Source organism: Watersipora subatra, chromosome 1 (assembly GCF_963576615.1).
Source record: "Watersipora subatra chromosome 1, tzWatSuba1.1, whole genome shotgun sequence".
Taxonomy (NCBI): Eukaryota; Metazoa; Bryozoa; class Gymnolaemata; order Cheilostomatida; family Watersiporidae; genus Watersipora; species Watersipora subatra.
In genome coordinates, this window is record NC_088708.1 from 72006893 (window position 1) to 72031544 (window position 24652).

The 24652-nt window shown below is 36.9% G+C and overlaps 1 protein-coding gene across 1 annotated transcript; it reads right to left on the minus strand.

The window, feature by feature from the left end:
* Window positions 1–4891: 4891 nt before the first annotated feature.
* LOC137392854 (N-acetylglucosamine-6-sulfatase-like) lies at window positions 4892–15375 on the minus strand. Its single transcript, XM_068079194.1, has 10 exons — window positions 15239–15375; window positions 14908–14967; window positions 12326–12529; window positions 12013–12078; window positions 10887–10985; window positions 10493–10666; window positions 9418–9619; window positions 8979–9292; window positions 8647–8757; window positions 4892–5271 (listed from the first exon to the last, which is right to left on the minus strand). The coding sequence occupies exons 1-10, from the start codon at window positions 15368–15370 to the stop codon at window positions 5053–5055; spliced, it is 1581 nt and encodes a 526-aa protein (XP_067935295.1). The 5' UTR covers window positions 15371–15375; the 3' UTR covers window positions 4892–5052.
* Between the last annotated feature and the right edge of the window lie 9277 nt (window positions 15376–24652).

A 24652-nucleotide genomic window follows, 5' to 3' on the forward strand; every position in this document is an offset into this window, starting at 1 on the left:
TTGAGGTGAATATACTTTTACAAATTTCAAAAGATTTTTTTTAAACAATAGCGTTTACTCTTAGAGTTTATTGTATTTCATTAGTTTTAGATTACTCCTAGCTATTAGCTCATCAGCTGCAACTCTGATAGAAACTAGTGCAATTAACTTAAAAAACATATTATTGGTAATGATACAACTATTGACTTCCATACTGATTATTACTTCAAAAAGTATATTTATATCTGCTGAATAGAACATTACTGATTGGAGTAATACACAACACTTGCTAAATACTGTCATATACTGTCAAATACTGTATTTTAGTAAACTTCAAACTTGTAACTAAAATTTTATCACTCATCCGTTTGCGAATCCATTTTTACCGTAACGGATAACGCTGAACTGAGATATCGGCAAAATAGTATATCAACATTTTTATTCTTTCGTCGTAATCAGTACAACAATAGCCAAATTTTAACTTTTAGAGAAATCGTTGCTGATATCGTATGGCAGAAAACAAATTTGCCCTAGGATGGACGAAAAAGCATCGTATTTCATAGTCAGGCAAAAAGTATTTTATAACAGGGGCATTGTAATCCGTGAGCACAATGTATCAATTAGTCAGTTATTTAGCGTGTGCAATCGAGATAAAGGTATGCGGTAAATGATAAGAGCGATAGAGTTCTAAGGACTGTGTAGCTCAGTGATTGAATGCGTGGTTAAAACTTGTGGTCGCAATCTATGTGAGTTTAAAGCCAGCGCGAAGCGAGCTTTTCACTTTAAGACTTTAATAGCTATAACTGGACAGACAGACATCTGAACAGACAAATGAGGATGATAAACTTTGAGATTTACATATATAGGTTAATCCAGTGGAATTCTTGGCATTGCATGAGTATTAAAAAATAGCTTATAAACCGTGGCAGGTATTGTAGTTGCATGCCACTTGCCAATATGCACCATATGACCAAGCCAGTATCCGGAATGCTGAACTTACTAATAAGAGCCATGAGAGCAAGCTTTAGTGACATTGCGCCGCAACGTAATACAGAGTCGCTATGCTAATTTAACCTAGATAATCACTCATACCGCCTAATGAATCCTATGCTTCTCCCGCAGCTCAATTGGTTAGCTTATTGCCTGATGAAAGAGAGGTTCCGAGATGAAAGCTTCTGCATTACGGATTCTTCATACCAAGATTCTAATAGCTATAGCAGGACAAACACAAACATGGACATGCAAACTTTGGGAAGTATATATATAGATTACTGAGTCTACTCTATATCACTGTTATAGAGATGGCATATAAAATATCTGGAACACCGCACTTACGTACACAAAAGTAAAACACTTTTCAGCTGCTATCCATGAACAGGCTGATTCCTCTGATTTGCTTTTCATTGTGTGAAGGAAGTGTTTGAATTTTTTTCCCATACCCCTTCACTGGCACAGAAAAGCTGTTCTAAGTTATTAGAACTGTTTATTAGAAGTTACTATACTGAAGGTATACAATTTCATCTTACTTAACAGCAATATCTATGGACAATGATTCAAAATTCTTGGTCTTCAACTAATAATAACAAAGTGAACGCATGTGATTTAAATACTCATTAGCTAGGGGAAAGTACATGTAATATAATTGAACAAAAGGTAAACATCTCAGATTGATTTGATAACAATAGAAAATTACACCAAAGGCAGGAGTCATAATTTGTTTTCAGAATGCCCTTAAAGGCCTTCAATTCCGTAAATCGTGACATATGTCTGTGTGTATTTACGCTCGACCTCATTGACGCTTGAATCTGCACTATGTAAGTGAGTGAGTACATTGACATGAATCTTATGTCAGGTCTGAGTTGGTCTGCACCAAGAGTTATTCATCATGAATGTTTGGCAACTCAAGAAGCCTGTTTTTAGTAAAAATACAGATTATGTTTGTGATAGCCGTACCATTTCATGGGACGCTGAGCAAGATGCTGGTATAGTCATAGCAAAGTTACCATAGAAGACACGCTTAATATTAAGAGAATAGTGACCATTTCTTTGTAACAACCTACCTGTACATCTCCAGCAAGCAGCAAATCATCAGCCTTTATGTCTTTGGCATCTAAAAGTAGTCCATATTAAGATTTCATAAGATATTATAGAAGAGAACATTATGATAATCTTAAGCACTCATCTGCTATCACTATATCTATATGAACTGTGATAGTCAGTTTGTACTACTTTAGTTGTATGCGTATCAGATAGGAGTTGTCACGATGTACTGCTTAGTTGCCTGTAGTACCAGCGCCTATGATTAGTATTTGATTGTTAATATAGTAGAGGCCTAAGTCTGCGTTTCAGTACCCTTTACTATTTCATAAGTTGCCATGTCTCACACGTTATTTAATAAATTAAACCATTATTATCCAACCTTATATCCACCTTATATAATTGTGAATGTTGGGTACTTGTCTTTTTAAGTCTACATCTCTATGTATATATACTGATATACTGCATGCAATGGTTGGTGTTCTAGGCTTCAGGCATGTCTCTTCTATATTCTATTTGTCAAATATTCAATTAATCATCTGTATTTAAGCTGAAAATATGTTATATAATTTAAGTACTGTATTGTTTTGATATGATCAGATTACTGTACTTTTTTACACATTGACCTCTTCAATTTAAAAGATTGTGAGCAATTGATTTCTATCCTTTTTGAAAATGGTTTGTGAATTTTAAAGCATGTGCTAGCTATATCTAATTAGTCAGGAATTTGGTCTATGCTCTATTTTTATAATACATAAAATTCAAATTTGCTATTGATTCACTTTTTATACATTAACTTGCATTTCTATGACTTTAAGATTGTTAATACCGAGATCTATGCTTTACTGAGATCAGTTGTAACTTAGTCAAAAGTGAGCTTCACATTTTTCAAAGAAGTGACAGCATCTGTCTCTCCAGGATAAGTGCATTGACACTTGTTCCAATGCTACATAAAGATACAAACCAGAAACTGTTTTGGTTTTAACAAACATCTACTTTCCTTTTATGCATGGATACGGAGAAGCACCAATATATAATCAATCTTAAATTCACTAAGTTGTACATACATACTATTTAGTAACTTCATAATGATTCTGTCCCTGGTCAACTTACAGCAATATCTGCAACATCAATTACACACAAAAATCAATATCTTGAGTTCATTAGCTGTTTACTTAATGTTTTTGACTAGTAGTAGCTGTTACAAGTAACCAACCCTTATGAATATGCCATTTGCTCAATGATACAGATCATGTTAACTACAAGTCAAGAGATATATACCTGAGTTATGGTGCCATAGCAAAGTCAGTAGAAAGGCTAGTAGTAGGACTCTGTCGGTGCCAGCCATTTGAGGCATTCAATTGAAGCTTTGCCAATGCAGTCAGTCCTTGCACTGCCTTCAGCGAGACTGACCAAAGCACTACTTCTATTTTATCAGCTTCCTCGTTCAATTATCAACTGCTATCATCAAGAGTTTTTATCACAATTCAAATGTTAGCCTTGAATAGAGACTAGGTCGTGATCTCAAGCTGCAAACACAACTTAATACTAACAACCAATGTGTATTTCTGAGAGAAAAGTACAAACTTACCAAATCTATTACGAATTATAAATTTAAAATAATGTTTGTTACAGGAGATGCCCATTTGAGAAAATCTCTTGCAAGTTTATTTCAGTCGTAGTCACAGCTTGAATTCTGGACAGAATTTAAAAGATGTGGTATTTGCAGGGTGTCGAGGTAGTTGGTCACCTCTGATGCAATTTAACAAAGAATATTGTTTCTGTTATCTTTTCCATAACACTTCACATGTACCTGGTGCAACGTGATGAGAATTGGAATATTTTGAAGATGTCATTCTCTTTGTACTAAACAGCTGGTGAATCAGTCAGCACATGACGATCGAGAAATTTCCCCAAAGAAGTCTTGAAGAGGAAGCAGTCCTACCTGTTACCTAGCTATAGCGGGTCTAGTATGTGAGGGGGATAAACAGTGAGAAGTGGGACAGTCAATACTAGTAGGACTTGCTGGACAAGTTGCTTGATGACGATAAGATGCCATATCTCAGCTTACTAGCATGAAGGGCAGCTATGAATTTGATGGCCAAAGCATTTCGCTGACTGTTCAGTTCAGTCTAGGGTCAGTTCAAGCTGACGAGATGATTGGAAGCATGCAGCGGTCTTTGTCACCTCAACTTTCCCAGAAAAGTGTGTTGACTGAAGACCAAACTAAAACAGTGCAGTAAGCATGTTTTATGCTAACACTGTTATTATTCATGATTAAAAAAAGACTGGCGTTTCTAATATAAACAGGGCCTTCTTGCAGCAGTTGTGGAAGAGAATACTAGGTGATGCTAGTTCTAACAAGGCATTGCACATGGTTATAGTGTAGGATCAGCCTTACCTCAAAAGCTGAAACTAAAATGAGTACAGCACTCCATTTTCATATATTGACGAAACAGCAATTCAAAGCCTAGTAGTGCCGGCCATTACAGAGTAACCATAGCCACTCTCTTCAGGGTGTGGGAGAAGAGGATGTCTGTTTCTATTTTTATTAATTGCGCGCAAATTGAAATTTTTGATTGAACACCCTTAAAATATTTCTGGTACTCAGCCATTAGCTAGACACAGAATGGCTGTAAGACTGAACACCCTTAAAATATTTCTGGTACTCAGTCATTAGCTGGTCACAGAAGGGCTGTAAGACTAAACATCCTTAAATATTACTGGAGCTCAGTCTTTAGCTGGTTACAGAAGGGCTGTAAAACTTAACACCCTTGAAATATTACTGGAGCTAAGTCTTTAGTTGGTTACAGAAGGGCTGTAAGATAACTCCCAATCACTTCTGGTAAACTAAATATAAATACATGTATGATCCCAGTCATGCTAATTGATACTGTACTTTATTGATCAGCAAAGAGCAGTAATAATGAATCATCACACGACGTCTCTAACTTCTGACTAATAGAAAAGTGAGAATAAATATAAGAGTTGAGATTCATAGGCTATGAATATTTTGAGAGATAAAGCGCTAGATTTTCAGACTTCAATGAAAATCTTTTGTTTAAATGGTGATTTGGTTAACTTAGAACTAGTCCGCTGCCTTGCATGCTTGACATCATGACAGACGGTTCCAGTACACGAGGCAAGAGTGGCCAGAGACTCTTCCATAGACTCAAGTACAGACACATCCATTGTTGAGGCAACGTTTGTCAGTTGGTCTGGATCCTTGGCTATGTCATACGCCTCTATGAATAACTGTAAAATAAACTACGTAGTCCAAGTACCAGCTCATTGGGTGTAGATAAGGTAGGTTGGAGGTGTGGCAAGCCAGAAAATAAACCAGACATGTCAGGTTAAGTCAATGAGAGAAAAGATAACATGAAAACAACAGCTTATTTTACAATTTAAAGGTTTACTTGCAACAAAATTCACATTCCAGTTATTTTGTATCAAAAGGTTCACCGTGTCTTACTCTGCTGTGCTGTAGGTGCAAAATATGTGGAAATGTGATTACAAGCTCTTGGAAGCTCAAAAACGAACAGTTAATCACCGCCATCAGGAAACCGCCGTATATCGGAATCAGTTTATTTCTCTGACGTAGTTAATTCATTTGGTTATTATTTTGACACAGGATGTTCTCATGTGAAATTAAAGGCCAATAAAAGGCTTAATATAAAACTTCTGGCAGCACTAGTTTATGACAAATACTTCAGGCTTTACCGAAGACACCGTATCAAATATAGATGGTCGCTACTTTACAGTTTTGTTTCGGCTTGGTCTAATCGTCTAGTCGTAATCTGATCATGTGACCCATACTTCCTGCCAAACAGCGCGAATAATTTCTGCAGCATTTTTTGATTATCACAGGTGACCAACAGGCTCATCATGTTTATCAGACAATGATATGAACTCCTGCAAGCAAAGGTTGAAAAATTAAACGAATTTTCACTGTAGGTTATAAGATATCAGTGCTGAAAGTGACAGCATTACAATGACGATGAAATAGACGCGTAAGAACAATAGACATAGTTTTATTGAATGCATGAAGTAAATTTGTGAAAATATTTCGACAAATGAGGTTGCATAAAAGTGTAAACAGAAGCACATCGCCTTCAACTAAATCACATTTGAGCCGTTTTGAGAGGGATTCCAACCGATTAGCTGCGGTTAACTGTTGGTTTTTGAGTTTTCAACAGCTTTTAATCACATTTCCACATATTTTGCACTGACAACACAGCAGAGTAAGACATGGTGAATCTTATGATACCAAATAATTGTAATGTGAATTTTGTTGCAAGTAAACCTTTAACGATAGAGGCCTGGGTACAAACCGACAACATACCTCACCAATGCATCAACAAGTTGTCGAGTGCACCATTTAGAAATGAACGTGTTGGTCTACACCAGTACAGATAAACTGACACATATTATGTGATTGGCTGAAATAGTTTATTACAACCATCTGAATTCAATTCAGTTGTTTCCAATGCATGCTAGTTGCATCCAGGTTTGGCTTCCAAATGACTAAAAACAACTACATGTATTAAGGTATAGACAAAAATACACTCACTTTTAACATCTATACAAAAGTCACTAGAATAAATTGGCACTGGTGATATTTTTTTCAATAATTAAATACGTTAAAACCCTTTTTTCAATAGTTTAATTTATGTTATGAAATTAAAGTATTTTTGCACTTAGTTAATTTTATCAATAATGTGTAGCATTTTTTCTTTGACAAATATAGCAATGCAAACAGTTGTACAAACAATATCGCTATGACAAATCGTTGATGATAGATGCTAAAATAAAAATATCTGAATGAGATTTGAATAGCGAATCTGAATGATCCAGCAGTCATGATCTTCTCATGATTGAACGAATTCTCATTTGTCCCGACTACTGAGCTGTCTATGTAACAGAGCTTGTCAACATGACACATCCTTTAAAACAAGCGAAGTGTTTAGCCAAAGCAAATATCTAATCTGCATCAGCAATGCATTTCATCTATCTATCCAGGTATCTATTCCAGGTATCTAACCAGGCCTAAGACAGGACTGACAACTACTGAGCTGTATGTAATATTCCACAAAGGACTGACAACTTCTGAGCTGTATGTAATATTCCGCACAGGACTGACAACTACTGAGCTGTATGTAATATTCCACACAGGACTGACAACTACTGAGTTATTAGAGGTGGAACGAGACAGGTTTTTTAAGCTCGAGACGAGACTCGAGACACTGTCTTGTAAAAATTCGAGACTCGAGACACGAGACAGTAAAATAATGAGCATTTGGTGATGATTTCACTACACAAGTACTAGCTACTTGGTATATATAAAATTAATAAAACTATTATTAGATTGAATTTTCACCTGGTGTAAACGATTTAAATACAACATTTTAAAAGTGATATGCATGTAGTTTTTGTAAACAAAAGTGTCACAAACAGCTCTAAAATACCGAAGTTATATATTCTAAGAATTTTGAGCTTGATTGATCATAATTATTATAAACATATTGCTTTGTACATGTATATTTTTACCATCTATTGAATAGTTCTTACTTTTTAATGTAATGTGTAATGAAACCGATAGCCGTCGCTCTACAAAGAAATACCGCAACTAAAAGAACACACGATAACACTTTCATTCTTATCGTTTCATTAATGTTAAGTTTTGTTTGTGTATTAGCTGTAGTATGTGAATTATATTTAAATTGTACTCATGAAATTATATTAATTACTGTATACATGCACATGTATATTCTTATATTGAGCTAACAAAACGTCATTGTTAACCGAACACGGACTATGGTCGACACGGCCTTTCGTTCGTTTCTCTGTGTCCGGGCAAGTTTTACCCGCGATTGGTAGTATATACGTAAAAGAGGCCCGAATTTTATGAAGGGCAGTTGGTGTTTAGACACGATACGATAAAATACAGACATTTTACCCGCAAAAGTCTAATTTATTAAATTGGATTATCCGAAGAGTAATTAGATACGACCCGGTATCTGTTTTAAGGACACAGAACCGAACTAAAAAATAACAGGGCCGTTGTCCGGACTACATGATTAGACTCAGTGGCCAACATAATCAGTAGCAACAGGTAGTAACGGACTGGGTATAACTTTAAAGGCAGTTGCCCGCAATCCATTACAATATATGGAGTTGTTGCTACCGCAAGAAACCATGTTTCAACAACCGTGCGCAGGCGCTCTAGTTCTATTTCCTGTCTCGAGTTTGGCAATAGTTAAGTCGAGACGAGACCGATACGAGACGAGACAGGTCGATACTCGAGACGTCTCGTGTTTCGTTCCACCTCTATGAGTTATATGTAATATTCCACATAAAACTGACAACTACTGAGCTATATGTAATATTCCAGACAGGATTGACAACTACTGAGCTGTATGTAATATTCCACACAGGACTGACAACTACTGAGTTATATGTAATATTCCACACAGGACTGACAACTACTGAGTTATATGTAATATTCCACACAGAACTGACAACTACTGAGCTCATCAAGCAAGCAACTTGTCAGCTATATTTTTTGACGACAAAAATAATGTCAGAGGAATGGTTAGTTGTTGGTTTGCAAGTAATACTGAGTATGGATACCTCTGCATCTGTAAGCCCGCAGTACATGAGATTCTGCACATCAGACAGCCTCCTCACACATAAATACGTGTTATTTTGAGAGTCCTCGCACACGCAGTCCGGAAAACAATTCTATAACAATAAAATATTAGTAATATTATGACAACTGGCTTAGATACGGCAACAGACTGGGATTAAAAGTTTTGATAAACAATTTATTTTTAAACATAGTATTAGTTTAACATTAACATTAGTTTTACCGCAACAATTTACGCCTGCAGACAAGCCTCAGGCATATTCTATAGTCACACAAGCTGAATGAAACACAGGAATACGATAGAATGAAGGCTCACACTTAATGGCTGCCCATTATACTGAGGGCATCCTAGATGTCTATAACTGTACTCTCCACTGTGCTCCACCAGAAAGTCTGTCCTGTTGACAGCCTGCTCTCCAGAACTTAACAAGATCTCTTTAAATGACTGCCCATCCATGTAGTCAGGGGGAGGTATGCCAGCCAAATCCAAAAATGTTGGAGCCAAGTCAATATTTAGTACCAGTTCCTTTTTGCTTTGTGAGGCAGCAACACCAGGCCCTCGTACCATGAGAGGAACTCTGATGTCAAATTCATAAAATTGTCTCTTGTCATTGGGCAGAGAGAACTGGCCTACAAAACAAAAGAGTTCAATGTTTGCAGTTTGACCATGTGCTTCCTACCAAAAACACAAAGTGGTCAGTGTAACAATGTGAAAGCTATGCCTCACAATCTCTATCATGAACATGTGAGCTTACCTGAGTGAAACCCATTGTCAGACGCAAATAGTATATAAGTGTTGTTGAGGAGCTGTCTTTTGTCGAGAAGTGTGACGATATCTTCTATCATGTCATCTACGGAAAGCAGCGTTCTCCATCGGTTTCTGAACGTCTCATCCAAATAGGTCAACGAGTCATTGCTCATTGGGTTCTTAGCCTGTCGTATCAACCAGTGTTTATCCTGAATAACAAACAGTATTTTAATAAGCACTAGCCACAGGGAATATATGTTACGAAGCAATTCATGTTTTAACTCGCTAACTTATTAATCAGAAACATATAATGTAATATTAAAATATAGTTAGCCTTATTCGAAAGACGTTCTGAAAAATGTGATTTTATTTAATTCAAGATGCATGAAAAGAACCTGATTCATAAATGAGAGACAAAGTCATAAGCAGAATGGTTGCTATGCGGTGTAGCAAAGTAAGGTAAATCTCTACGCCTGAATGTCTTCTAAACAGTCAGCTAAAATATCACATCCTATGAGCGATACTTAAAATATTTTACTGAAGGGTGACAACTCCTTGCATGCCTCCAGCCTGGATTTGACTTTATTCTTTTTCTTTTAAAAAATGTTTCTAAGGAGATTCTGATAGAGCTGTCCAATGTCGTGGACAGTCCAACATGTTCATGATAAATTTTAGATACCGTAGTAGTTTTTGAAAGGCAAAACATTAATAGGAAGGAATTTACTGCCTCGCTGACCACATAAGTCGGTGATAGTAAGTATATCAGCTACTTCACTCAACAGGTAGGAAAAAGCCTACAACTTATTCCAAATAAAAATTATTCTGTATTTTAAACAGGTAAACAGATACTAAAAGAATCTTTCATAGTCTTTTGACTAAACGCTAGAAGAAATCTGATAAAATGTGAGTCATGAGATGAGGAATGATCTCTTCTCCAGCAGTAACGTCAGAAACACAATGAAAACATTACAGAAAGCTTAAGAAAAAGAATTAGTTGGCAATAAAAGGTGTCAAAATCGTGGCATAAAATCATTTATTGAGTGGAAAGCCCACAGCCAATATACTTCTGAGTGGGAACTTACTGTGCCCAGCTTGTTGAAACTACCGGTCCTGGGAGCGGATATGTTGGCAAAACGTTTGCTGTACTGGGGAGCTGGTGTGAATGGAGCATGACAGGATGGGGTAGAGAGCATCATAAAAAATGGAGAGTCTATACCAAGTTTGTGGTTGTTAAGAAAGCTTGTAGCCTTGCGATTCTGTGAAATAACATAAGAAATAGTAGTAATTTTTTCATAAATTCCTTTTCAGAGACACCTTTTCAAAAGCATAGCCTACCATAATGGTTAGTTGATTTGCGATGCTTGTTGGTAAGAGCAACTCAATCAACCCAGAAGCAGACAAACCCATCAGATCAACTATATGAGCTATTGTGAACAGACTGAGATGAGGCAACACAATAAGCTGATGACAACATACGATGACATCAGTGAGGTAGTCTGTAGCATAGTTGTCTCCATGCTTCTCCTCCTTTCCATTCACAGACAAGGAATAGTTATAGTAGACTGAGTTCCCTTTCTATAAAAAGATTATAGTTCTCAACATTCCTAACTCACAGGCTCAATATTTACAAGAGAAGTAGGAGTGTATCTCTCAACGTAATTTGTCTATTGTTAGAAAACTGTGACCTGAAAACCCGTCTCCAATAGCACATTCATGTGTTTACCACAAGTATTAAAACTGTCACATTGTTTCTGATGACACTGTCAAAATTCCTTTCATCAAATAACACATTTGCCATTGACCCAATAAGGTTTACCCTGTCTGTTAATACAAGTTCATATCAATGATAAGGGTGTATCAATGTTTTTAAGGAGTGAACATCTCGACTCCCTCACAAGGTAAAAATTATTGGAAATAACAAAGTCTGGAAACTTGACTAAATCTAAAAATGATTTTTGAAGTCTTAATAGCACTTAGTAGCATTCAAGGTTGCTGCCGCCGAGGCTGCTAACGAGGTTGCTGCCAAGGCTGCTGCCGAGGCTGATGCAAAGTAGCTAGTAAAATAAGTTATTATTTCAGCAACCTAAAAGATCTTGTGCTAATCCAATGTTCTTTTTGACTGACGTCATCAATCCGCTTGCACATGCGCTCGTTCACGAAAAATCCGCCATGTTTGTAGAAAATGATCGTTTTTCTTTTATTTACTAGCACTTTTTGGTGTTGTTTTAATACTATAATAAAAAAATTGCAAACAAAAGCATCATTTTCAAACATTTATTGCAAAAGCTTCGTGTTTTTAACGATAAAATTGTCTACAAAGATGGCCGACAACGATAAAATTAAGTCACAAAAAACGAAGGATAGGAGGCCAATAGCCAAACTCTTGCACAAAAATGTTCGATAGTATAGTTTATTAATCTACATAGAATAACTCCTGAATGTAGATATTGTTTCTTAGTCTTCTTCACACAACTAAAAATAATTGTTTGGAACAAGATTTCAGAAATACATGTACATATTTTGACTATTGTTATGAGAATATATTTATACACCATAAACCATAAAAATAAGGTGGCGACATACAGCAAAGGGATGCGCTTACCAGACCATGCCAATCATCCCAGCCTGGTGGAATATGACCAACTCCCCCAGCAGTCTTATCACCATACTGTCAACCAGATAGAATAGCCATGAACTGGCAGGTTAATCAACATGCGGATGACAGAGTTGAAAGTAGCAAAGTTGGCTAGCTCACTAGTGATTAGTCTACCAAAGAGAAGGTTTGAGAACATTAGGGTGATCCACTACAGTTTCAGTATTAGGTAATATATTCCAGAGTAAAAGATACATATAATTGGTACACCTACCTGGTTAAGATATTTATTAGAATAAAAGCATATAATTGGTACACTTACCTGGTTAAGATATTTTCCGGCAAAGAATGTTACGTATCCAGCTTTTTTAAGGCTGGTAACAAATGTGCGCTGTTCTGGTCCCCGCTGCCATGCAGTGCTGCTACAGTTTCCATCTAGCGAATTATTTAGAGTTTGGTGGTTGTGTACATATGTACCAGTGAGAATGCTGGAGCGGCTCGGACAGCACAGGGGTGCAGTGACAAACTAAAGTAGAAGGGTCGAGTATTGCATTATAGGTACAAGGGTGGAAAACCCTAAACACATTCATAAAAAAAATCCAAACTGAATCACTTTATTGGTGGGTAAATAATCTCAAAACAGGAACCACTATATAGAGTGTCAAGGCTATTGAAGGTGGGGTAAAGAACTAAACCATCAACTGACTATCTTGTTGATGATGAACTATTCGATCCACAGATGTGTAAAAAAAGGCTCAGCCAGTTCCACCATAACCTGGCAACACCTGGAATGACCAGCAGCATACTTCAGCAGAGTACCCATCTAGACATTGATTGGCAAGGTCAAGGATGAGCTGAGGCAGATAGATAGCAGAATATCTGTGCACAGTGAAGAATTGCCTACATGGATCAACAAACTCTGTCTTGAGGATCTCTGTATTCCCATCGGTAATGTTGTGAATTACATACTTCATAAGCAGATTTTCTCTGCTATGTACGAGGATGATGAATTTACCCCCAGCTTCAAAGCTCCGCTTACGAGGAACATGCAGACAATATAGATCGCTATCCCTCTTGTGACACGTTGATAAAGTTCTTGAGCACTTTACAGGATGACTGTACAGATGCACTTGTAGCACTATTTGACGGTTTTGTAAGCACACTAGACGATAGTCAAGCCTTAAGAGTCCAACTAATTTTCTGCGACGTCAGCAAAGCCTGCCATCTTATCCAACAGCATATCCTCTTTGACGAACTGGCCATCCTTGATATCCCAATACCAATGAGATCACTAGTACAAAATTATGTCACTGACAAATAGCAGTGTGGTGGTAGACGACACAACAATCTGTAAGCTAAGGCGGTGGACTGCACCATAGGTATCCAGCAAGGAACACTGCTTGGACCTACACTCCTACGCTGTACGTTGCATTTACAGATTCACACCAGCTCACTATGGGCTTTACTACAAGTTATGTGGAAGACATGACATCATACTTCCCATCCTCAAAATCAAATAGCGACTTACTGCAAAACTCGGACTCAGAAGTAACATTCATACAAACTAATACTGGTCAGGAACTAAGAGACAGAAGCTCACAATGGGTGATGAGATATTATACGGTTTTTATCTCAACAAAGACCAAAATTATATGTCTGCATGTAGGAAACAAACTACCTGATGAACCAAACATGCCTTGTTGATGAAGTAATAGACACAAAACTACTTGGTTAGACTAGTAATAGTCACATGACTTTTCAGAGCCACATGAGAACACAGCTCAAACTGCTAACTAAAAAAGTCAGTCTGATTGTAATAAAATCAGCTCGTGTAATGCTCAGAGCTTTGCTACCTTATACCAATCTCAGATACATCCACGTATCACATGACACCAGCTTGGCATCCCTACATCAACAGCACTATGTAAGATAATCTGGAGAAGACTCAGAAGCCAGCCTTCTAAATAATATTCCTTGTGGTAGAACAGTACAGTGATACGCTGAAGCTGGCTGATACCAAACCACTGCACAAATAACCACTGCAAGAAGAACCACTGCACAAATAACCAATGCACAAAAAACCATTGCATGAAGAATCACTGCACAAACAACCACTGCATAAATAACTACTGCGAAGATTATACAAAGAACATCTAGAAACCGTAATATCATTCACCACATCAGTGAGTCCCCAAATGTCAACCCAACAGTGCTTCTCTCAACGTGTAGGCGGGTTCTATGTCTATGTACTCCCAACATGAACAATGAAGTGTAGCTATAATGTGCTTAAACACTCCAAATTTAAAATAACCTACCAGTATTACTACATACTATACTCTTCATCTTGACATATGAACGAAAATTCAAAACAAAATATTATGTGACAAATTCTGAAAAAATCATGATGTATGACTAGAATGATATATAAAATCAATATGATATGTAATGATAAGTGTATGCAAACAACCTAACAGAAACCTCACAGGTTGATAAGTGACACCAGTGTGTTTGTTACATGCTGCAAATTATATTGAAACCATTTGTACACGTTGATTCTTATTTTGAACACTTTTCCATCGCTCACATTATTATAGTTATAAAATTACATGGCTGACATCATGGCTTGCAGCAGTTGAAAATTGTTGATGAAAATAGTGTTAAACATTCAACTTCGTCAACCAATATACTGAACATTATAAAAAAATTCCATATGAAACATTGTGAAAAAAAGTTGCATGCATTATCGGCCAGCGTAGTCCTCTGCCAAACATTTCGGGGCTTGTGTGAATCCTCCATGCTTGTATTGTAAGTCGATCATTTAATGATTGGCAATATTTCCATAATTTTACCAAATTGAATGAACACTGTGTAAGAATGGAGATCATTGACGATAAAATTACTTACCATGTTGCTAAAGATCGCCCCTTGAGATCCTATATACTGTCTAAGTTTATCCATGGGACCCTGCAATGACCAATCCTTCCAATGATGCCTTTCAAGTGATGCAATGATATTGCGCAGTGTTTTTTGTACGTGACATATTCATGTGAAACTTAGCCAGCAATTTATAACATTACAATACATCAGTGACAGAATTCAAAGGTCTCAATGAAAATCATGAATGTAAAAAAATCAAATAAACGCGATGGTACAGCGATTACAAACTTACACCAAATAAGGAAGCCAATTTATGAAAAAGCAAGTCCACTTTTGACATGATACAAATACTACTCACAGTTCCATTAAGAAAGACATCTTGATCATCTGTGAGAATGAAGACTATATTAGGTCTGCCGGCGGTATTCCGAATGCAAATAAGACCCAGTACATAGCAGAGAACTAGGCATGCTTTTACTTCCTTTTGCATTTTTCCCTGAAGTAAGGTTTGATTGTAAAAGTTTGGCAGTTTATAAGTTTTGGGTGCTTTTGGTTAACATGCCAAGACACAGAGATGGCATGCAATAATTCACTCAATGAAAATTTAAATTTGAACATTTGAGAATAACAGATGACATCAAAAACTGTGTGCTCCTTTCAATGTGTTTTTAAGTATTTTTAAAAAGTGAAACAACATTGTCTTCACATGGTCAAGCATCCCCAAATATGGATCATGTTTCCTGAACATGAAAAACAAACAAGGAAAAACAAACAAGGAGTTCGGCTTTACTTGGAACCAACTTGCTAAATTATAACAAGAACAGCACCTGCATACTTTCTCGTCTTAACTTGATTTCAAAACACAGAAACAGCAATTTTTATCATTTTTCGTTGCGCATATATGTATAAGCTTATATGAAGCATTACAAAGGCAGCTAAGCAAGTGTGTAGCTGGCAGCATTGAAATACACTTTAACATAAAGAGCCGACAGAGGGACGTAAATCTGAAATAATTATAACACAAACCAAAATATGAAAAGTGAAAACCTTGTAGAGCCTATAAAATTCCCAAGTCCTACTTCCATCGTAAGGCCACACCAAAATTCAGTCAGTCGATAAAACAACAAAAATGATTGCCTGTTACATTAGGTGTCTAACCCACTTGATCTTAACAGCTAGTGTCTGGCATAAGCGAGATGTAATAGAGGCTTTTCAAAGTTGAACCTTTAGCTTACACAGCATTGTGCACACGGCAGGAAAATTTGATGAAAAAAATGAAAACATAATTATGTAATGAAACTTTCTGAGAATTTTTACATCGAGAAAGGATCCTAAATTAGCTTTGATTTCACGTCTCATCTATATCAAACAAAGATGTCATAGAAACTTGCATACTTGATACTGTTTTTTCAATAAGAGAAAGAGCCATTCAGAAAATACGTATAAGATGAGATACAATGTCTTTAGCTCATCTGCGAAAGCTAACACAACTTTCTTGAGCTATACCACTCTGTAATGAGTGAACCAGCTGATACGGTGATGTCGGAGTAACTTATTCAATGATTTACTTGACAAACGTAACGAAACGATGTTTAGATTACGGCACAGAAAAGTTGGAAACACATAAACCTGATACTGCAAGAAAACAGATGATAACAAAAGCATTATTTAAAATTGGCCAAATTTTCAAGCTTTATGCGTAATGAAATGAAAACTTAATTTGCCAAAGGATCAGCTTAAGCTTGATATAGTCGAGTATATTCAGTTTTAGAGGCGTGTTCATGGTCAAGTTTGAAAATTACAAAAATATAAGTGCTTCAAATGACCTAAAATTTGGTGAATATATGCATAAGATTCTGCTGCATACTATGGCGTTACATATAGCCTACATAAAACCTTCCCCACTTTAAAGCCCAGCAACATTTTAAAATGTTAAGCATAAAATTTCTCAGAGTATAGCAACGATGTAAAATGTCCACAAATTACAATTTACTATTGGATAAATCTGTGTATCAGTCTTAACATAACCTGTAGTTTTCATCGTTAGTTTAGATTGATAGCAGATCATGAATATTGCTGATTCGTGGTCAAATTTTTCTAACCAAAACAAGTCTTTTGATGGTCAGTCTCTTACGGTAATTTGAAGGGTGACCTCTTAAAAACATGTGTCGGGTGCTTCTAATTTAGAAGCTGTTTTTGTAAAATTATTTACAATTTTGGAAGCGAGCTTAATGCAGATAATGATGATGCTTGAAGTAAATAAACTTTATAATACTAATAGATTACTTGAAAATGGTGGTAGAAGATAGCAAGCAGTACATACAAGCATTTAAGATGGTCATTTTACATATGTACTGATTCGATATCTAGTGGGAATCCCTTTTAGCTCATCTGAGTTCACTTTTATTGTGCATTTACAGCTTGATATAAGATGATAGGAATATTCAGAGATGTGTTGTGAGAGCATTACATGCGTGTTAAGATAAAGAAGTGTTGTAAATCCCTAAAACTACTAAAAAAACATGAGATATTGGATATGGTTCATGCTAATTTCTAGTTCACATTGTTTTTGATGGCATCACTATTCGTTAACCAACTCCCACCTGTGGCTTATTATAATGAAAAAACAATATTTGGTCATTTGTAATGCTTCAAGCTAGAGTTTAATAGCCATGAGGAAAGGAGTGACTTCTAATAAAGTTACTGGATTAACTAAATGAGGGAGTCAGATTTATCTCCTAAATCTCCCACAATCTTTGACAGTCTGAAGACTCTCAAAGATTGTAGTTTCACATCTATAGTAGTTTCACTTTTATAGCAGTCATATACTTGTTTTATTCTATTTTTTTTGGTTTTGTTGTATTGAATGTATATTGATCTGAACAGTAATGTAATCTTAATGCAACTATGTATATATATTTACTGCATCGCATCATATCAGAAATTGTAAAGAATACCTGTTGGGAAAACCTTCTATGTCAACTTAGAATGACCCACAAAATTGAAACTTCGTTGAAGCTTTGAATTTGTAGTATTAAAGCCATATTTTACAAAACCATTGGCAGATAAAGCAAGATATTCTTGCAATAAATGGGGAGTTGAGGTTCAAAACTAAATTTTATGTGGGGTAGGGAATAGTAGTCAAGATATCAGTGGTGTGATCACTTCATTATTTGTTCTGGTATTGGTAATGCATGGAGAAGCAGCCAAATGTTGCTGGAGGACCATAAAGTGTCCTTTAGACCAGCTGTTAGTAGACCTTTACACTAGCTCTAGCCATGCTGTTGGTAGTGCCCCTTACATGAGCCAAGAAAAAGTGGTGAATGAACTGAGAAGGAACTGCGCGGAAGCGCAATTCACATATTTTTAGTAGAATAAGTTAGGTTGAGATAAGTGGTGGGGCTGGAAAGAAGCTGGACCAGTACCCATAATTGAGAAGGTATGCTCTTTCAAGCTAAGATTTCCGGCAATTTAATGCTATACAGAGATGATTACGAGAGAAAGATGGCCAAGATTGAGAGTGACAGGAAGTGTGGAGACCATTTGAAGAAGATATGGCTAGGCTGAAAGCAGAGCATAAAGCAGCCATCACAGAGTGGAAAAATGCTAAGGCATTCAGGGGGGATATAGAGCAGTTGACTGTGGTTCAAAGAATTGCTTGAAGTAGACCTTCACCTTATCAAGAGCAAGCTAAGATAAAGTAGATCTGGGCCTACTCCAATGCCCAGGCCAGTGATGTCTGGGCATTGGAGTAAAGAGATAGAGGCGTAGGAAAAATAGTGACAGTGAGAAAGAGATTGCCTCATCAAAAACAATTTTGTAAAATTATTTGATAACTTTATCTACGCTGGCAAAACCCATGTATAGGCCTAGATGCTGACTGACACAGGGCAACCCGCCTGACTTGCCCTATGTTAAGTGGTTTGCAACACGTTGACGCCAAGTAAAGCATAGCAGTGATAGCGCCACATGTCTAGTCTATTTATTTTTAAAAAGGTACAAAAGCAATTTAGGTTTGGATTTTTTGTAAGACTAAAATGAGTTGTTAATAAGAACATACAATATTTGCGTGAAATGGCAAACGCTACCTAAAACCGCCTCGCGAACTAAAGAGTCTTAATAATTAGACTGTGTTAAAATTGCGGCGGTAGCTTAGTAGCGAGTGTTCTTTTTCGGTCTAAATAGCATAGATCTCTTTAACCATTATAAGGTGAATAAAATAGGAAAGTATAATAGAGATACGCTGGAAATTTGGACATGCCTAGTGATGCCTATATGCACACTCGCCTGTACTGGCCTGTACTTGTACATACGGTGGAAACTTGCCCATCCGTAGCAACAACCCAACCAACATGGTACACTCTTTGGTTAAATTGGCCAATGTAATTACATTCTTCTGTCATTTACCACAGCAGAAAATACTTTTTCAACACTAGCAAGTACCGGTCAATCTTATCCGACTGGGATACAATAACATATTGAGCAAATGATACACAGCATACAGGTGATTGCGAAAGCCGAAAAATAGCGGCGTCAAAAAAGATTATTAACACGACAGGAGCGTAAAGAGAGAAAGGACAACTCTCACATGCTGCATTTCTGAGGACAATATGTACACTACTAGGTATGTATCGTATATCTACTTTATTTCCATTGGATCATACTGCCTGTTGTAGCCAAGAGGGAACTGAAAGCAACTAATTTTCTGCAAAAATCTGCAGAGTCTACTAACCCAACGCTTCTCATGATACAGCCTATTGAAGGAAACCAGAGAAAGCTAAAATAAATTCACTATTTGCTGCTGAAATCAAAAGAGTGCGCTGTACCCAGCATGTTCTGTGAAACAATGTGTTAAAGCCAAAAAGAGGAAACTAAAGCTTGTTGTATAATTAGGGTTGCAGGGCTTAGGCTACATTGATATCTGAGGTCAAGGCAAAGGTAGTTGTAACAAGTTGATGATGTACTGGTAGTATATAGTATATAAGAAAGTGGAGAGAGATACCTTTTTATTACACGCACGCTTTTAAGTAACTGCATATTACTTTGCTTACAACAAAACAAACTCATAAACTCATTACTCTTCGTTAATATCAATTGCATATGCTGAACTAAATGCTTTTCATGGCACAACATATTGAATCCAACAGGAGGGAACTAAGCTGAAATGACTCTCGCAATGACGAATTATCATGACATTCGTGTTCTGAATTGCAGTCTTTCAGTTGTGATCACAAAAAACCAGTAGTTTTTATTATGAGATGAATTTGCTAAATTCAGCTTATAATTTATTAGCCTGCTTGCAAGCAAAGCCAAGTGATTAGTGCACAGGTCTCTTCTATAAAAGTGTGAGTGGAGTGTAGTGAGGAGAAAACAAAAGCAAAGAACTGAATTCAAATCCACTCTGAAGAACTTTTACTTATATAGCATTAACCCTTGCATTTCTGTGTACATATACAGTATATAAATCATTTACACTCTTCCATTTACAAGTGTAGCTGTTTAGGTACTTACAGTGTACTTTTTTATTCTCCGTGTTATATACTTTTGTCGGCATTACGCTTGATTTTATTGGCCTGTACATGTAATTGATTATCTTCCTATTGCTTAACAAGAAATTTATGGCATCTACAACTGTTAGCCTTTATTTTATTGAAAGGGCATGGTTCAATGCATTGTTCTAAATAAGATTTCAATGCTTACAAAACACAATTTCTTTTACATATTAATTTACGTTCACACAGTGTACTGGTTGTAGCTAGAACAATGTTTGCATTTTGGCTGACTGGAGTTGTCCTTTCATCTTAAGAATTAAGCAGAAGGTAACAACCGTCGCCATAGTTGTGTTAGCAAAAATTTGCAGTTAATATTTTTATAGCTTTCTGTGAACAGATTTATATTTTAGTAAACTATCTTTGTTTTTAGCAGGCCTAAAGCACAATTTATTGTGATCTCAGCAATACCAGACAGCACTAACAGATGCGCCATCCACTTCAATACATATTGCAATCTGCCTGACCTGATATTTTGGTACAATGTCACCTTGCTATTAACAAATGTAGTAATATGCATTTCTCAGCATTGAATAGCTAGCAGTTTTTTTGAGTAATAGATTGGGGTGCTATCCAGAACATTTACCCATATAATAAATGGTGACATGGTGACACGGTGTCCCAACATTATTGGTTTTTCATGTTGCTCAAAAACTGTGACCAAAGTTGACATGACAACAACGCCGCCATGCCATCTGATTGAAGGTAGTAAGAGGCTGTTGTTGACTGTTGTTTACCTGCCACACTCTGTTATTAGATCTTCAAATTTACACCACTATTACTGTGAAGCCCCTCTTGAGATTGCACTATTACAGAAATGAGAAAGTAGGAATTCTGATTTAGCTCACGTGACGGATTCCACAAGTATTTACAAACTGCCTAATATCAGGATCAAACTTGGCTAAAATGTGCAATTGTTTTGTAGCCCTATTCACTATATGCATTTTGCTGCTAGGGTAAATGATGATCTCTTGTCTACAATGATCGATGATCATGTTAGCTACCGGTAGATCATTTGTTTGAATTTTACAAAGAGAGAATATGTGATAGTGTTTTTGAGCTCATTAGTGCTACGGTTAACCGGTGATTTAAAATATGATCCGATTTTCACCAACACTGCTTGATAAAATAATAGTGGCAACATCATTAGGCTGCAACTGTGCTCTCTAATAGGTGATTCAGGCTGATTATCTTCAACATGCCAGAGTTGCTATCAGGTTCCTGTAGTTAGATAACCATGAAATGATGTTGAAACAGGAACTAAATTGGTCTGGTTTGCTTCACCAAGCCAACTATGTTTCTGTGTCATCAAAGTGTAGTTTTCACTAGGATGGCTACAGCCATTCAGTCAACACCGGTGTTCAAACAGTCAGCGGGTTTACAACTGCTGTAACCTTAGATATGTTTCCTATCATAGTAAAACAATAAATCTTACTTGTTAAGGCAGTAATTGGCGAGATCAATTTCTGCAACACTGCACAGCTGTTCTTCACCTAAAATTAGAACTCATACCAGATTTTCATGCTGTACCTCTTTTACTAACTTTTTAGCTTCATTCACACTTAGTATGCCACAGTAGAGTGAAACTTGATCCCATTTCATACAGGTGGTGGTGGTGGAGAACCTGATGCTTTCAGCGACTACCAAGGGCACAATAAGGATGTATAGCATAAACTCATGCCAAGATTTCATATGCCCGTTCTTACCAGGAACCACTGGAAACTGAATAACCAGGCTAATCATATGGGGTTCTGTAAAAGGAAAACTCATCAATGCATACCAGGAATGTGACACCCTGTAAGGGCAGTGTGTATGCCAACTAGCTACATATCTGCTCAGCCACTCTTTAGAGTTGATAATTTGTACTCTTCTTGGTCTCACCTGGCCAGTTCAGAGGTTTCTCAATTTGTGGATAGGGCTGGTCAGACAACTTGCAACACTCAGTGTAGGTATGCAAATCTATTGCAAGCTATATTTCAATTCGGATCATGAATTTCACAAGCAAGAAAAATCACACTGGCAAAGCAAAGCTTAGGGTAGAAAAGTCTAAGCGACTTATGATCTGAATTTTTCATCATAGGCCATCATAGAATGTTTGAACACTGATCAATTGTGAAAGCACCGAAAAACCAGCATGAAGTACCATAATCAATTGAGAGCTATAAAGATGGAAAGTAGTCATAGGGTCTCTAAATGAGGTCTGTTCTGGTGAAACTAGTAGCATTAAAAAACGAAGCAGCTACGCAATCTACTGGAAGTGGAGGACAACTGGCACATAAAGTGAATCAAGCTGGACTATCACTGTCAACAATGCTATTACTACCAAAATGACAGGAAACCCTGAACTCATAAATGACAGTCTCCTCCCAAATCATTGCAGTCCATGCTCCATAGAAATAGCCCGGAAATGATCCCTCAATTCTATCACCAGGTATAACATCTCAAAGTAAAGACTAGAGAGAGCACAATCATGCTCTTGAGTGACTTTAATGCCACAATTGGAAAGGATAAAGCCACCTGGACCAGATTGAAGCAAAAATTCAGGATCGGATGATCAAATTCCAGTGGTAAGGTCCTGTTGTCCATTTGCCCTGAACATCAACTTGTAATGAAGCTGTCTATAAAAACTCATGGATGCACCCTAGGTCAAAACATTGGCACCCATTGACTTCATTATCACCCACTAACATGATTTGTGTAACATTCATGACAAAAAGCTAAATATTAGCCAGATCATTGGTGAATCTATCTGAAGCAAATTACATGATGAAATAGCTGAAAAATCAAGTTTTTGGTCGAGGACAAATGGCTGGCCTTTGAGTCAATACCGTATAAGGCATTAAAAAACACATTAAGCTGAAAGAAAGCAAGCAGACTGGTTTGATGAGAATGATGCTGAGCTCAACAAACTGATAGTGAAGAGAAACCTGGCTCAAACCGAAATGTTACACTGCAACTCCAGATCGACCAAATCATGATTCTTCAACAAAGGTGTCATTGACTAAAAAGCCAATGACGGCAGAGGAAATCTGCTCAAATTCAAGCATTAGCAGATGAATGATACATGGGATTTTCATTAGTCTAGAACCTGTGTGGGGACCAAGCGTGAACTAACCAGATCATCTGATCTTCATCGACATCGTTGACAGGGATAAATATTCTCCGGTTTCTCTGAGCACTTTAACGTTTGACCAAATGAGAAAATGAAGTTGACCCAGAAGTAGTGGGCAATATAAAGCAGCAGTCATCTCAAAACAGAATTAATAAGCTTACTGGACTAGCTGAAGTTATTAATGCCATTTCAAATCTTAGCAGCAAAAAGTAATCAGGTGCTGATCGATTACACCGTGAAGCAATTGGTTTGGAGGTCTTCCGCATCACCTTTATAAAACCATAGCCAACTCCTGGAAGAGTGCTAAGTTTCCCTAAGACTGGAAGGATGCTCAGCTGATCACTCTGTTTCAGAGAGCAACCAATGGTTCTGCGGGAATCATTGTGCCATTTAAGTTTCATCAATTCCCGATAAGGTGGTTGCTTGAGTACAACAGAACTGTGGTTTCTGCTCCAGCAGAGGAATGATGCACATGATTTTTCATTAAAACAAATTAAAAAATATATATTCATCAGAGAAAACCATTATACATTATTTTTGTTGGTTTCATAAAGGATTTTGATACAGCGAGCAAGACTTCTCGTGGAATATCCTAAGTAAACTTAGATGTCCTACTTGCTTTACCAATCTAGTGTCGGAGATACATTGTGGTATGAATACATTAGTGAGCATGAGAGGGCAGATGAATTTATCTAAACCAATAGCCTCATATTAAAAATAGAGCCGGAGCTCCATACAAGAGTTGGATGCATGCAAAGCAACATTCTTCTTTAGCGCGCCTGCACCTGCAATCATCCTCACAAATATCAGCTTTGTCTTTACTAACATTCCACAGAGCTCTCTTGGTGGCAAGCGACTCACTTAGATGTGTAACACCATAGAGGTGTCAGAGTGCCCATTGTAATAGTGTTAAGGCGTCCGCTGTAGCGAACACCTTAACACTTTCTGTTTTTCTAGATTAAACTACTGAGTTAAAGTAACAATTTCCTTCAATGATGTATAGTTTCTAATATTCAAGTGTCAGATTGGGATATTCCATGACAAGCTCTGATAACAAAAATTGTTTCTAGGTCATAATTGCTTCCAGGTAAGTTTAGGTTTATTGGCCTCT

Bases quoted from the DNA above. Each gene is read 5' to 3' on its own strand.
- LOC137392854 (XM_068079194.1), bottom strand. From the start codon at position 15,370: ATGCAAAAGGAAGTAAAAGCATGCCTAGTTCTCTGCTATGTACTGGGT. The intron at 12,530-14,907 runs GTAAGTAATTTT...CTTCTACTTTAG, and splicing joins GGGCGATCTTTAGCAACATG to TTTGTCACTGCACCCCTGTG. The intron at 9,620-10,492 runs GTAAGTTCCCAC...TTTGTTATTCAG, and splicing joins GTTTCAACAAGCTGGGCACA to GATAAACACTGGTTGATACG.